This window comes from Camelus ferus, chromosome 1 (assembly GCF_009834535.1).
Source record: "Camelus ferus isolate YT-003-E chromosome 1, BCGSAC_Cfer_1.0, whole genome shotgun sequence".
Lineage (NCBI taxonomy): Eukaryota > Metazoa > Chordata > Mammalia > Artiodactyla > Camelidae > Camelus > Camelus ferus.
The window spans coordinates 100,223,108-100,238,644 of record NC_045696.1 but is presented as its reverse complement, the minus strand read 5'-3'; the positions used below and the strand labels follow the sequence as shown (position 1 = coordinate 100,238,644).

General features: G+C 38.8%; 1 protein-coding gene and 1 long non-coding RNA gene across 2 annotated transcripts in view; both read right to left on the bottom strand.

The window, feature by feature from the left end:
* Nucleotides 1-15,537, bottom strand: part of LOC116665845 (procollagen-lysine,2-oxoglutarate 5-dioxygenase 2-like) — a 44,123-nt gene that overhangs the window by 13,769 nt on the left and 14,817 nt on the right. Inside the window, exon 2 of the mRNA XM_032486861.1 lies at nt 25-132. Coding sequence (XP_032342752.1) covers nt 25-132 — 108 coding nt within the window. The remainder of the gene's footprint in view (nt 1-24; nt 133-15,537) is intronic.
* LOC116665846 lies at nt 7,212-12,005 on the bottom strand. Its single transcript, XR_004322581.1, has 2 exons — nt 11,417-12,005; nt 7,212-8,640 (listed from the first exon to the last, which is right to left on the bottom strand). It is a non-coding gene; the product is annotated as an uncharacterized LOC116665846 (long non-coding RNA).

The window sequence follows — 15,537 nt, the reverse complement described above, 5'->3', positions numbered from 1 at the left end:
ATCAGAGCAGCAGCCCACACTCACCTGCCTGGACAGTTTTACGGCATCTATTTTGGCAGCTCAGAGTCCTCCCCGACAACCTGCTAGTTCGCCACACTGTTCGACGAGTTGAAGCTGCTGTGTAAGAGATTACTAGAAACCCGCATCAGCACATTAGACATTTTGAGGACAAAAAATTAAGTGTAGGTGATTTGATATCTACAACTATAGACATCTTCTCCTATGGAATTACTACAAGACTCAAAAAAAATAAAAAGCACTTCATTATTCACTTTGTGTTACAAAATACCATAAGCTATCATCTTTATATAAGAGAAATGTCTTATTTTTTAGACTATATCCCAGAAAATATAAGAACAATTCTAACATTCACTGTGCCAAGTTAGAGATTAAAAATATATTTATATATACACATGACTGCTTTTTACTACTCCAGACAATTTTTGTAATTTAATTTCTGGACTGGGTGATAGAATAGGAAGTGACAATCTTTCCCAGATCTTTCTCCCAGACATCTAGCTGACTTTCCTTCAGAAGATACCAATGATGCTGTTCTTACGGATGCTTCAAGAGATGCCAATGCACACACTAGCCAATATTTTATTATCTACACCTCATTTTGCATCTTCTTTATTTCAATTTATTTACACTAAAAAAATAAAAAATAAAAACAGTTCATCCATTTCTTCAATTCTTCACTCTCCAGGACCCGGCAACCACCAATCTATAATCTGTTCTCTGTATCCATACGTATAGTGTATACACAAACACACACATACACACACAAATATATATGTTTTAAGATTCCACATATAAATGAGATCAAATGGTATTTGTCCTTTTGCATCTGACTTATTTTGCTTAGCACAACAGTGCCCTCAAGGTCCATCCATGTTGTCACAAATGGCAGGATTTCATTCTTTTCTGTGACTGAGTAATATTTCACTGTACATATGTACCACAATTCCTTTATTTATCCATCAATTGATGGAAACTTTGGTTGCTTCAGTATCTTGGCTATTGTAAATAATGCTGGGATGAACGTTCGAGTGTGCCCGTATCTTCTCCAATTAGTGTTTTCATTTTCTACAAATAAATAAACAGAAATGGAATTGCTGGATCATACATTAGTTCTATTTTTAATTTCCTGAAGAACCTCCACGCTATTTTCCACAGTGGTTGTACCAATTTACATTCCCACCAACAGTGTGCAAGGGATCCCTTTTCTCCACATCCTTGCCAACACTTCCTATTGCTAGTCTTTTTGATAATATCCATTCTAACAGGTGTGAAGTGGTATCTCACTGCGGTTTTGATTTGCATTTGATTTTTATTCTCTTGCATACGGCTAACCAGTTTTCCCAACACCACTAATTGAAGAGACTGTTCTTTCCTCACTGCATATTCTTGGTTCCTTTGTGATAAATTAATTGACCACATATCTCTGGGTTTATTTCTGGGCTCTCTATTCGCTTCCATTCATCTATATTTCTGTTTTTGTGCCAGTATTACATGGTTTTAATTACTATAGCCTTGTAATATAGTTTATACATGATGCCTCCAGCTTTATTCTTCTTTCTCAAAACTTCTTTGGCTATTTGGGGCCTTTCAGTTTTCCCTAAGTATTTTAGGATTGTATTTCCCACTTCGGTGAAAAAAATGCCCTGGAAATTTTGACGGGCATTGCATCAAATCTGTATATTGCTTTGGATGGTATGGACATTTTAACAATATTAATTCTTGCAATCCATGGGCATGGACTATCTTTCCATTTATTTGTTTCTTATACAGTTTCTATCATTATGTCTTATAGTTTTCAGAGAACAGGTTTTTCACCTCCTTGGTTAAATTTATTCCAACATATTTTATACTTTCTGATGCTATTGTAAACAGCATTATTTTCTTAGCTTCTATTTCTGATAAATCATTATTAGTGTAGGAAAACATAACAGATTTCTGTATATTAAGTTTGTATCCTACAACTTTACTGAATTCATTCATTAGATCTAATAGTTTTTTAGTGGAGTCTAGGGTTTCCTATATATAGTACCATGTTATCTGCAAACAGTGAAAGATTTACTTCTTCCTTTCAAATTTAGATGCCTTTTATTTCTTTTTCTTGCCTAACTGCTCTGGCAAGGATTTCCAAACTATGTTGAATAAAAGTGGGATGAGTGGACATTCTTGTCTTATTCCTGATCTTATAGGAAAAGCTTACAATTTGTCACCATTGAGTATGACATTACCTGTGGCTTGTCATATATGGCCTTTACTATGTTGAAGTATGTTCTAGCAACACTCATGTTGAGTTTTTATCATCAATGAATGTTGCATTTTGTCTAAGGTTTTTTCTATATCTATTGAGATGATCATATGATTTTTATCCTTCATTTTGTTAATGTGCTATATCACATCAAGTGATTTGCAGATGTTGAACCATCCTTGCATCCATGGAATAAATCCCTCTTGATCATGGTGTATGACTCTTTTAATATATTGTTGAATTCAGTTTACTATTATTTTGCTGAGGATTTACATCTATGTACAAGGATAATGGCCTGTAATTTTATTTTTTGTGTGTGATGTCCTTGTCTGGTTTTGGTATCAGAGTAATGCTGGCCTTGTAAAATATCCTCTTCTATTTTTTGAAAGAGTTTGGGAAGGAATTGTATTAAATCTTTGAATTTTGATAGAATCCACCAGTGAAGCTGTCTGCTTTTGGACTTTTGTTTCTTAGGAAGTTTTGACTACTGATTCAATCTCCTTACTAGTAATCTGTCTGTTCAGATTTTCTATTTCTTTCTGATTCAGTAATGAAAGAGACTATTTTTCTAGGAATTTATCCATTTCCTCTAAGCTGTCCAATTTGTTAACATACAATTGTTCACAGTCATCTCTTATGATTCCTTGCTTCTATGGTATTAGTTGTAAGATCTCCTCCTTCGTATCTAATTTTATTTATTTGAGTCGTCTCTCTTGATTAGTCTAGCTAAAGGTTTGTCAATTTTGTTTATCTTTTAAAGAATTAGCTCTTAGTTTCATTGATCTTTCATATTGTATTTTAGTCTCTATTCCATTTATTTTTGCTCTATTTTTTGTTATTTCCTTCTTTCTACTAACTTTGAATTTTATTTGATCTTTTTCTAGCTCATTGAAGTGTAAAGTTAGGTTGTTATTTGAAACTTCTCTTGTTTCTTGAAGTTGGCATTTATCACCATGAATTTCCCTCTTAGAACTGCTTTTTCTGCATCCCATAGATTTTGGTATGTTACATTCCCATTTTCATTTGTCTCAAGGTATTTCTTATTTCTCTTTTGATTTGATTGTTCAGGAGAATGTTGTTTAATAGCTACAGACTTGTGAATTTTCAGGCTTTCTTCACGTAATTAATTCCTAGCTTCACATCACTGTGATTGGAAAAGATGCTTGATATGATTTCAATCCTCTTAAATGTATTAAGATTTGTTTTGTGGCCTAACATATGATTTATCTTGGAAAATATTCCATATGCACTTGAGAAGAACGTGAATTCTGTTGCTTTTAGATGGAATTTTCTGCAAATATCTGTTAAGTTTATGATCTAACATGTACTTTAAGGTTGATGCTTCCATATTGATTTTTCTGTCTAGATGAAAACCATCAATTAATGTGGTATTAAAATCTCTTGCTACTGTTGTATTGGCATTTCTCCCTTTCGGTCTGTTAATTGTTGCTTTACATATTTAGGTGTTCCTATGTTGGGTGCATAACTATTTACAAATGATAAATCTTGTGGGATTGACTGCTTTATCATAACATAAAACCATTTTGTCTCTTATTAAAGTCTTTGTTTTAAAATCTATAAGTAATGTCTTACATGTAAGACTGTATCTGTAGAATAAGTTCCAAATAGAACTTCTGGGTCAAATATTTTCCTCCCATTTATTATTTATCTTGACTTCTTTTGCCATATGATTTCTGCCAGGCAAATTTTCTCTTCGTATGACATTGTTTTTATCAGCCATTAACTCTTACATTTCTAGGTCTGTGTTATACTCTAGAAAAGCCTTTCACATGTTATAATTATAAAATAATTCTTCCATTTCTTCTTTCAGTTTTTTTAATAGTTTCATTTTTTTTTCCTTTTTATTTCTTTTATCACATGGTTGAAGTTAAATAAGTGGATTACTGAATCTAGTGAGGCTTTCTTTCGTATTCTTTCAAACAAGGAAGTCCTTGGGTTTCATCTTGAATTACTAAAACCTATGACAAATTAACACATTATATTTTTAATAGGAAACATTATTTATTTCAACCATGATTGCAAGTGACCTGTGGCTATTTTAAAGACTGAAAAAAAAAAGTAGTCTATACATCTCAAAGTATATAAATACTGAAAACATTAAAACCAATAGGAACATAATATTGTTCCATAATTTTTTCTAAGTAAATTTGGTTTTATAACACTATTTTGATTGGCTATAAAGCCCCACATAAAGTTCTGTATGAGCTCCCATTTGCCACACTGACAAAAACTCCCCTGAGATGGAATTAACTCTGACCCAATCAGCTCCCTGTTACTTAAGTGCCTGATAATCCTCCCTTCTTATTTCTTATTTCAGTGACTTCCTTGAATTCTGAACCAGGTCACATGATAAAGACATACATGGACGATTCTCACTGCCAAGTCTTTGTTGAACAAATCTGTGCTGTGGCTGATTAATCTCAGGACCCTGAGATGGCCAACCTCCCAGAACAGCCTCAATTATATTAGTCACGGTTCAGCAGAACTCCTGCATCACACTTCCAGACTGATGCCAGGGCTCGGGGGTGGTGTGGTGGGGTAAGCATACACTTCAGTGTGGGGCTTAGGAGGCTTGAAAGACAGCAGCAGAGGAAGTCTGCTCCCGTGAACTTTCACTCCATGTCATGCAGAAACAATATAGAACCCTGAACAAGCTGACGTTTTCCAAGTTTAGTACCCATTATAATATGAATGATAGATCAGTTTTAGTAGAAAGCCAAAGGTGTTTCTGAACATGTGCTTATACTCTCCTTGTGCCTGAAGCATAGTTTAATTCAAGTTCAAATTCGGAGCAAAAAATCAAAGAGATTGGTATCATATAGTGAACATACATATATGATTAAAATAAGTCCTTATATACAGCAAGTTATTTTAAGTGTCTGATTTTAATCTATTATCATTCTGGCAACAAAGAGACAGGAAGATGTATTATGGTACATCCACTGTCTTCAAGTAAAATATTTAATTTGATATGTAATACACAGTTGACTCAATCTGTTGACTTTGAAGATTTCCATGATAACCTGTCTCCCTAGGCCTCTAAACACCACCCCTGAGGCCATTTAACCTTCTTCCAAGGTTTTCCACCAAACTATTCTCAGTCCCTGGGTTCTTCCAGTCCAGGCTCTTCTGCAGAGACATATTCCCTTCCTTAATAACTGGGTTTTCTGCCCTTCACTTTTTCCATCAGTGGTCAGATACCTAGCATGTCATATTTCAACAGATGACTAGAGTCTGGTTTTGTACCTTCTTCCTCAGTTTTAGCTCCTGTCAAAATACTCTAGTCTCAGAGCTGGTACTCCAAATGCTCACCGCCCAGAAGAGGCCATGTGTGCTCTCTTAGTCTTCGCCTGGATGATTTGCCCAGTGCGAATGCTCACAGATTCCAAAACCCCTGTTAATCTTCTGTTGCCCAAGATTTACTCCACAAGAAGAAAATCTGAATCGTGGACTTAGGCACTCACTAACAGACTTCCATTCCCCTAACTGTCCTGTATCCTGTAGACATATTTCCCAGTTTCTGATACATTTCCAAGAAATGTTTTTGTTTACTTGTTCTTGTAACATTCTACTTCTGACCCTCGTATACCTACTTTAGTTTCCTTCCGTCTCTGGGGACTGCTGAACCCTGAAGACTCAACTGAACCCTTAATCCAGACACTCCCGGTCTGACCCATCATGCAGATGTCCTTGTCCAACAGTTCTCATACATCAGCTTGCATCAGAAATACCCAAATGCTTATTAAAATATAAATTCCTGGACCACACCTCCAGAACTTTTGATTATTTGTTATATCTTAGGAGAGGCTCAGAAATAACTTCTTTGCACCAGGTATCAGCACCAGAAGATGCTGATGATGTGCAACAGGGATCACATTATCAGAACTACATCCTGGGTATGCCAACGAATACACACACTGAGGTAGCTCTAATTCTAAATAAGAGCACAAAGAGGAGGTTAAACAATGAAGGGAGAAATCAAGAGTAGTTGGGGTAATGCCACAGAAGAAAACAATTCTAGCTGGGCCTCAGAAATGGGGTAATATTTAGCTAGTCAGAATGGGGAGGAAGTAATAGTGTTTTCAGTATCCAAAATGACAGAAAATGGTTAATTGCAAATTATAATTCAGGAGTGAGAGAGACCAGCTGGCAGCCAAGATGGGGCAGACCATGGGGGCCATGGCCAAGGGCCCTGGGCCCTGTAAGGGACAGGAGTGCCACAGGAGGCCTTGAGCAGAGAATCAACATTGTTAAAGTGTCATAATTTCATTCACTCCTTCAAAAAATATTTATTGTGTGCTTACTCTATGCCAGACATTATTCTAGAGGTTGAAGATTCAAGAGTGAGAAGAGACAAAGAAGAGACAAACTATAAATCTTTGCCATCACAGAGTTTACATTCTAATTTAGGGGCACAAAAGCCAAAAATAAATAAATAAATAAAAATTTCATCTAACTTACAGGGCTAGAGAAAAAGGGGGCAGGGGCATAGTGGGTCTTGAATGTGTTGCAGTTTGGGACAGAATGATAGAGTTTCACCAAGGGTGACATAAAGTGTAGGAAGTGACCGAGCTCTGCAGGTCTCTGAGGGGAAGCTGTCCAGGAAGAGGGAGCCACAAAGAATCGGAATGAGCCAGTTTGAGGCCACATACGTCCTTCGGGGAGAGAAGGGAGTTCACTACAGGCACCGAATACAGAGGAGACTCAGCAAGGGAGAAAATGAGACGAGTTCAGAAGTCAGAGTGAACCGACTATGCAGGGCCTAGAGGGTCACCGTGAAGATTTTGGCTTTTACTCCTAATGTCATGGGAGGCTATGAGAGGATGTTGAGAGCAAGGATGACTTAGCGGTCGTTAGCATACGATGGCTACTACCCCTGCTACTGCTGATGCCGACACTGTCGCCCACCACGCAGATACTATTAACCTTTTAAGGCACACACTACCGCCATTCCAATTTCACATTTAAATACGCTGTCCCAAATTAAACAGACTAAATGGCAGGACCTAGATTTGAACCCAGACAGCCCGGCTCCAGCGTCTGTGCCCGTAACTGCTATGCAATTCTGTCTGCCATAATCTGACTAAAGTTTAACAGGGTTGCTCTGGTTGCTATGACTGCAATAGGTCAAGGGTCAAATCAGGAAGCCTGACTGGGGGAGAGTTTACAGCAATAATCCAGGCTGGTGGCCATGGTGATACGGACCAAGGAATGGCAGTAAAGAAGGTAACAAGCGCTCAGTTTGGGTATGTTCTGAAAGTAGATTAAACAAGCCAGACTGACAGATTAAATGTGGGGGTTGAGAGAAAGGAGTGAAGGGCTCCAGATTATTTCAGAAGATTCACCTTAAAAATTCGTCTGCCGCATGCATAAAATGGTAAGGAAATGTTTAAATCAAAAGCAACTGCTGTGACCTCCAAGATGGTAAAACATGTGAATGCCACATTCCGGGTCCTGAAGAGGATACAGTTCCTATAACTTCTCTGTGTTGATACTTGTTTGCTGCCAGAGGCGTTATGGACACCAACTCTCAGACAACCTACATGTGGACCAAGTGTTTTATTTGAATACATAGAACAGGATAATAGCTGAGCTCATCCTAAAATGTAAAGCTTTTCTGTACTTCATAACATTTTACTTAGATTTTCACTGGTTTTAGGCAGAAATCAACATGCAGGGGTTTTTTCTGTTTTTTAAAAAAAATCTATTTGTAGAATAAACAAGCTACCCTTGCACATTCCTGTACAAATGCCATCGCTTTAAGTCATTAGTAAGAAATGTGTTACAAGGATTAGAACATGTACGAAGAAAGGCAACTAGGGAAAAGAAAAGTCAGCTGCTGGCAAAGAGCAGTGTTAGAGGAAGGTCACTGTGAAAACGCTGACCCCTCCCGCCCTCCATCCCTCCTACCTCCCCTGTCTCCTGAACAATCATATTCAATGACTACTGAGCTGCTACGCGCTAGAAATGAACAGCTCACCCACTGGTTCTTCAAAAAGAAGAACAAAATCATAGCAAGGCTTGAAGTAGTCATAAAATAGATACATACTTAAAGCAGATGTTTATAAAACAGCTCCCTATTGAATGCAGTCTAATCTCAGCAGTATAAAGCCACACGGAGATGCTCCTATATGGTGGGTCAGGGTGTATCTGAGAGTCAGCAGCTCATTCAGGGGCCGGGTGTGGCAGAAACCAAGGCCCACTAGTTGGGAAGCTTGGCCACTGTCATGTGGGGCCAGCTGCTGGGCGGACGTCTCAAACTCTCAAGAAGTCTCTACACTCCAGAATCAAAGAAGACATTCCCTAGAGGGTTTCTGGTGTTACTCATCAGAGAACTGCTTCCATTTCGCCGGGACCTAGAAACACGGATAAGCATTCAGTATTTCTTAGCATCCAACACACCTCCCTCCCTCTTAATTCCAAAATTTCTCAAAGTAGAAGAAAAGTCACAGTAATGTCATAAACTGGTATATTCTTAAATACATATGTACACCTCAAAGAATCTCAATCAAATGACATTACTTGGGTGTAGTTTTCCAGAAATTACCATATGGTTTAAAGCAAGATTAGAGAAGATTTCTCAAATTCACAAATTACTCTCTGGTAGCATTCTCAGCCACTGAGCATTCCAGTAAGTTAAGCTGTGGTGTCTTTGGCCTTTCTCTAAACACTTCTTTATAGGAATCATTCTATAAAATACTATAACTAAGCAAACACTACCGAACAAATATAACCTCTTCTTGATGCTTCATGATCATTGCTCACCGTACCTTCCAGTGACACAGTAATTCCCTAAAACGCATCTCATCCTACACAGCTATTTGTCTCCATGATGACTGGCCCCAGACAGAATGTTTCTCACATGCTGTTTCTGATCTTTAATTTCTTGGTCTGCATTTTGATGTCTGAGTGTCAGTACACCACACTTCTACCAATAACACAGCACATCTCTGCAGTTACTGTCACCTCGTAATTTTTATAATATATTACATACGCAGAGGTAGAAAACTTACTTGTTCCTACCGTGTATTAAATAAAGTCAGTAAATGGTTTCCCTATCTTTAATCATAAGTAATATAAAGAAACAGCTGGTAGTCTAGATTAATTATGGCCAAAGAGAAAAGTACGAAGTTAACTACATTAAAACTAAAATTGCTGTATTTTACACATGTTCACCAATAATAAAATGACCACTACCACATGGAGTCTTTACAGATTCATCTTGTAGCTTACTTCAGCTGTATATACTCCCCAGATACAGTTTGCAAAATAAGATCTAACATTAGGAAAGTTCTTCTACTTTTTCTTGAAAGAATCAGGCTGACCTAAAACATTCTCAGGCTGAAGTAGTGAAAACTATCTCAGGCTTCCGTGGTATTTGCTGAAAAATCGTGTTGCTTTGATAACTATTAGAATAGCATGGAAAAAAATTCACAGCTCCTTCTGGAGAAAACACACACACACACACACACACACACACACACACACGCCCTACCTACAAATTCTCCTGCCGAAACAAAACAAGCAGTATTTGACAAGAAGGGAACCCTCTAGGCCTCTCCATACTCTCTGTCTTCTAGAAGATGTCATTTTGGACCCAATTAAAACCAAGACCTCATGGAAAGATGAGTTCAGGTGAAGAAATGTGTTGTTCATATAAGGGGTGGAATTCAACATTATCCAACAACATCGACGTCCTATGTTCTCGGTTTTCTCACTTCCTCCCCTAGAGTCAGAGGATTGGTAACAATGCTCCTTACTATATCACTGACCAAACGTTCATGTCAGAAAACCACTTAACTAAGTTACAATTTAACACAATTCCTTCCTTCCTTTTCAAAAAGAGAAAGAAAACATTTATCCCTTTGAAAGTAACTCAAAATAACCATGACTGAAGCTACTGCTGTTACTTAACGTTCTTCATTAAAAGAAAACATTTTTTTTCCTAAAGAGATTTTTGTCACCTAAACCAGTGCAAAGTTTTTTCCAATAAGTAGACAATTACATAATCCAACAAGTTTCCTGGTTTGACTCAATTAGCAAGAAGTGTTAGTGCCAAATTTCACTGTCCAGCTGCACCAAACTAACCCTCTTGATGTTTCCCTCTACTAATTTTTTCCTCTCTCTGCCTATTCGTTTTCAGTCTCCTTTTCCAGTTTTCCTTCTTCCAACTGCTTCTGAAAACTTAAGACTGGCAGAGATCACAATCACTAGGGACCTTTCTCCAGCGACAGGGTGGCTGCATTTTTATGCAAAGGGTGGTCAGTGAATATCCTACAAAACCCAGACCTCTCCTATCACAAGGTTAATTTTCCCACTGAACTAAATGGAAAGCCAGGGGAGAGGGGAGTATTTTCCAGGCACATAAATATCCCATGTTTGTCGTTAAGCATAATTTAAGCATCACAGATAACAATAAAAGCTAAACTCATAATAAGGCTTTTTGATTAATAGACTGCATCAAATTTTAAGAGAGGGGCATGGTCAGCACATTCCAATCTCCTGTCAAATCAAGGCACTTCATGCCTTGGTGCAAACCACCGCCGACTCAGGGATGCACCACAGCAGTGCTGATCATGAAGGGTCATGAAGCTGGATTCCCCTGACCCCACTGGTTCCCAACTCACTTGCTTTGGTTATACAACAATTTCCATAAACTTAAAAATCTGACTCAAGCTGTTCCCTAATTTTTCAGCCCTTTAACTACCATGTTGCAGAGCGCTCTCTTCCAAGCTCACAGCTCCGTGAATCACAGCAGCTGCTCTGGCCTTCTTCCTGGACTTTTAACACTCCGACTTCCCTTGCAAAATGCCTGCTGTGGGGGCCTGTTTTTCAGCACTCACACCCTACTGAATAAACACTTCGATAACGACATTATAGGCATCAAAAAGACTATGACCTTTAATAATTGTGATTATGAAGATAACTATAAAGTAGTCAGCAAAATCCTTCACAAGGACGTTTTAATCCATGTGAGCCAGAGGGAGAATATCAAGAACGGCAAGTAGCCACTCCTAACTGATGTGGGCTCTGGCAAATGTCAACTTTTAACACGCAAAACGGGAACTCCTCTGCTCCTCTCACTCCCCACTGAGCTGTCTGCCAGGACGGAATCCAGCCTTGCTCACCCACCTTCTCTGTGACTGGGCACCATCACCTCCTCCCTGGATCCTGAAGTGGCCTCCTAAGGCATCTCCCCGCATTTACCCGGCCCACGTCAGTCTTCTCTGCCCTGCCACCAGGAGGACCCGTCTACAACTCTGGACCCTGGAGGCTACACTGTGCAGCCACCCAGCAGAGAGGCCCCAGGGAGAATAGGGCTGAAACCCAGCCCTACTCCATTCACAGGAGGTAACTTACTCTAATTCACACAGATCTTGGCCCTTTTTACCTCAAAATATTCCATTGGTTTCCTCCTTGTTCTCAATAAAGTCCAAACTCCTTAGCAGAGTCTCCAAGTCCCTAAGTGATCTGGTCCTGACTGTCATTCTGATCTCTTGGCATGCCAGCCCCTCCCTGCCCCACTGCAGGCACAGGGAAAACTTACTGCTCCGAGGACACATCAAGCACATTCTACCCTCAGGGCATTTGCCCTTGTCATCATTGCTGCCTGTAAAGCTTGCTCTTCCCCCAGCTACGACCCCCCCTTTTTAGGTCTGAGCCCAAAAGTAACCAGAAGGAAAAGCCTTCCCTGAAAGTGGAATCCAAAATGGCATTTCCAGTCTCAGCATTCTTGCCTCCTGCCTCGTTTTACTTTTCTCCCTAGTGCTCACACCTGCTGGGTACCTCTACCACCGATCGGAAGATGCAACTCACAGAGGAAACAGCAGTGACTAAAAAAAAAGAAGGCTTTTACATTGGCAAGTAGAGAAATAAATCACCATAAATTTAAGAAATAAAAAAGGAGGATAAAGAGAAGCAAACCTTATTTCCCCCTAAAAACGAGAAGAGACTCTTTACAAAGTAATGCTGCTGGGAATTCCATGCTGCAGACCCTGTGGTACCCAGTTAGGGCAGAGAACAATCCATACAACCTTCCGGAAAGCAACTCGAGACTACGAAACAAGAGATAGAAGAGTTGTTCACGTCCTTTGGTTTCAGTATTTTGTTTCTTGGACCTATCCTGTACAAAGAGAAACCAAAATCATTTTCAAAACCATCCTGAGAGTACTATTTCTGTTAGCACAAAAATGCAAACGATTATATCCAATAGTGTTCTACACTGGATATCACATATTAGATATTGTTATAGTGGCTATAAAAATTATGGTATAATCCCATGACCGACATCAAAATATTACTTTAAAATCATGACTTGAAGAGTACTCGAAGCTGCAGGAAAATACTTCCAACACAGTGTTTTGTGAATAAGGTAGAATGCAAATTATTTCCTTATGCTTGTCGATATGTGTATGTATCCTGATTTTATAAAGAAAACATATGGAGATACATGAACAGAAGAAAGGAAAAAATTACTACCACAATATCTTATGTTGTTTACTAATGGCAGTGGGACCATGACAAATTTAATTTATTCTTAAATGTCTTCATTTTCTGTTATAAACATTTATTTTCACTGTAATCAAAAAATACAATTTTTAAATGAAGTTAGACCATTTTCTTGAAGTCTGTTATATCCTAGTTATTACTGATTCCTACTTGTGCTTCACCATTTCTTACAAGAAATCTGTCATTTCTTACCAGAGCTTGCAGAATGATTTATAGATTTAAAAAATTATTAGAGAAGGCTAAACGGACTGAATACTGAGCATATGTTATTGCATTAGGCACATGCCAGCAAAATAAATCCAGATTCACCATAGATTTATTTTTATCTTCATCAAAATAAAAGCAAAAATTTTTGAGATGTATCATTTTAAACACACACACACACACACACACACACAACCAAACAGCTAAAATTCCCATGGCAGCATATTAACCTATATAGGTAATTAAACAAACCCATCCATTTCCAATCCAATGTTGTTTGTTTGTTCATTTTAACACTGAACTGTATATACTCATCACTTGGAAATGTCACAAACAACAAGCAAAGCAAATGTACTTTAAAAATAAATAAATGCCACGTTTAGATGGGAAGAACCTGGAAAACTCAAGTAAAATTGAAATATATTTGCATGTCCTAACTCTAACAAATTTGGGGGAAAATCAACATTCTAATTCTAATGCAAAATAATCTTCTGTAGATTTGCTCAGCACAAGTTTCAGCCACAAGTTTATTTATAGTTTCTGCTATGAGCAAAGAAACTACAAAAGTAAGAAAAAGTATTACATGAAAAACAAACTTCCAAATAAAAATCACTAAAAATAAATGTATAAATATGAAGTGTAGTTATGGTGATCCACAAAAGTTTTGAGAGGTTTTTTTTCCGGTACTTTTGCTTTCATAAATACTTAAGAAGTGGAGTCAAATAAAATCCTTCCTTCCTAAATGAGACCGCATTTTTCCATTATCTCTTGACCTTCTCAAATTCCAGAAGCCTTGAGTAAGCCCCAGTTGTTTCATCTCAGAAAAGTCACTTTAGCCAGCTAAGCACTTACTGAAATTAATAGGGTGTTGTATAAGATGAACGCATTAGAAAATAAGAAAAAAAAGATAAACAGCTGAATGTCAAACAAACACTATAAAATGGTAATTAGAGATAAGCTGCACCACACTGTCTCCCACATAAGTTATGAGCCACTGCCCTAAAACTGGGCGGCAAGGGGAGATAAATTCCTATTACTTAAACACCTCTATTTTACAGTTTTATTTCATTTTTCCATGACTGCCTTCAGTAATTGTTCTTCTTAAAATCTGAGAACGTATTCAATAAGCTTCAAACTTTATAACAGAACCCATGTTAATAAATACAGCATGTGTTCCATGTAATGCTGAGCCCACACTTGCATTCCTACTGTCCAAAAGACATACGTTTCTAAAAGTTTATGGAATGATTTATCAAGCTCCAAGGAGAACAATCACTGAAGAAAGTCATGGAAAAAAATAAATATTAAAGCTACATTTCCCCCAATTCCTTTGGAGCTAAGCTTCTAGATGAAAACCATGCCCCTCCTTTCAGATGTATTCCTGTGAAATTTGGAAGACAGATGGTCCTCCCACCACTTCTGGCCGTTTCTATTGGAAAATACGGTCAGGAAGATGTGGGGTTCCCCTATCTCCGTGTTCCAGTCCTCCAGTCTGTGGAGGGAGGGGGGAGACACACAGATAGATATGCAGCAGAAGCAGCGGGTGAATTCGGCTTCCCTGTGTCTAGTCACCAGCTTCGGGTGCAGAAGTCAGGGGAGACAGCTTCCTGGTCCTGGGATTACATTGATAGCAGCATATTTGTGTCTCAATAGTTCTAAAGGAGGCGTCCTGACTCCCCCTGAGTTAGGACTGAGGTTGTAAGCCCCTAGTCTGGTCAGCCCTGCCTGCTGTTCTAGGAGTCAATGCTGGAGGCTCAGCCTAAAGCCTGCCCTTCCAGCCCTTCCATTAACTGCGCAGACCCGTAATTCTGCTCGAGATAGCTAGCATGGCGTTCCTTCCCTGAAGGGAACGCTGACACACACAGGTGCCCAGTCCCCTCATTAGCTGTGGCTGAGGTGACCCACGGGTTATCTGACTGCCCTTCTATAGGGCAAAGAAACTTCCAGACACTTGCAGTTCCGAGGCACAGCAATTCAGACTCGGTGCCAACAATAAGAGATTCTGCCTCTGACATCTTGCAGTTTAAAATCCAGCTGAGAACGTGAAGTTAATTCACATGAAAAGACTGAGAATAACATACTAAACCCCTAACTAAGTAACAAATGATAAATTAGCGAGCTACATGGCAGGAGTCCAGCGCAGAGGGGAGAACAAAGGACTAGGAAGCACCGTGGATACAGCATTGAACATAGCGAAGGTCAAAATGTAGACCAAAAGTCTGGGGTGCAGCTTCTTGGACTGGAGAAGCAGAAACAGTAGTGAGGGGAAGTGTTCAAACACATCATCTTTAACAAAGTTTCCAGTTCTAACAAGATGATTTTTGGAGAATACTTTGGTAACTTGTCATCAAAAACAGCTTCGGTAACACCCATTCACGCTTCACAATGCTGCCGGCCACACTATAGTTGTAAGGTTTCTCTCCTGCTCTTTGGTACCCTGCTACTTACTGGGGCACCCAGAATACTGGCCCCTTTCTGCTGACCATGTTCCGTTAGCACAAGGCCGTCATTACAGGGGACCAACATGATCTGCAGAAAGT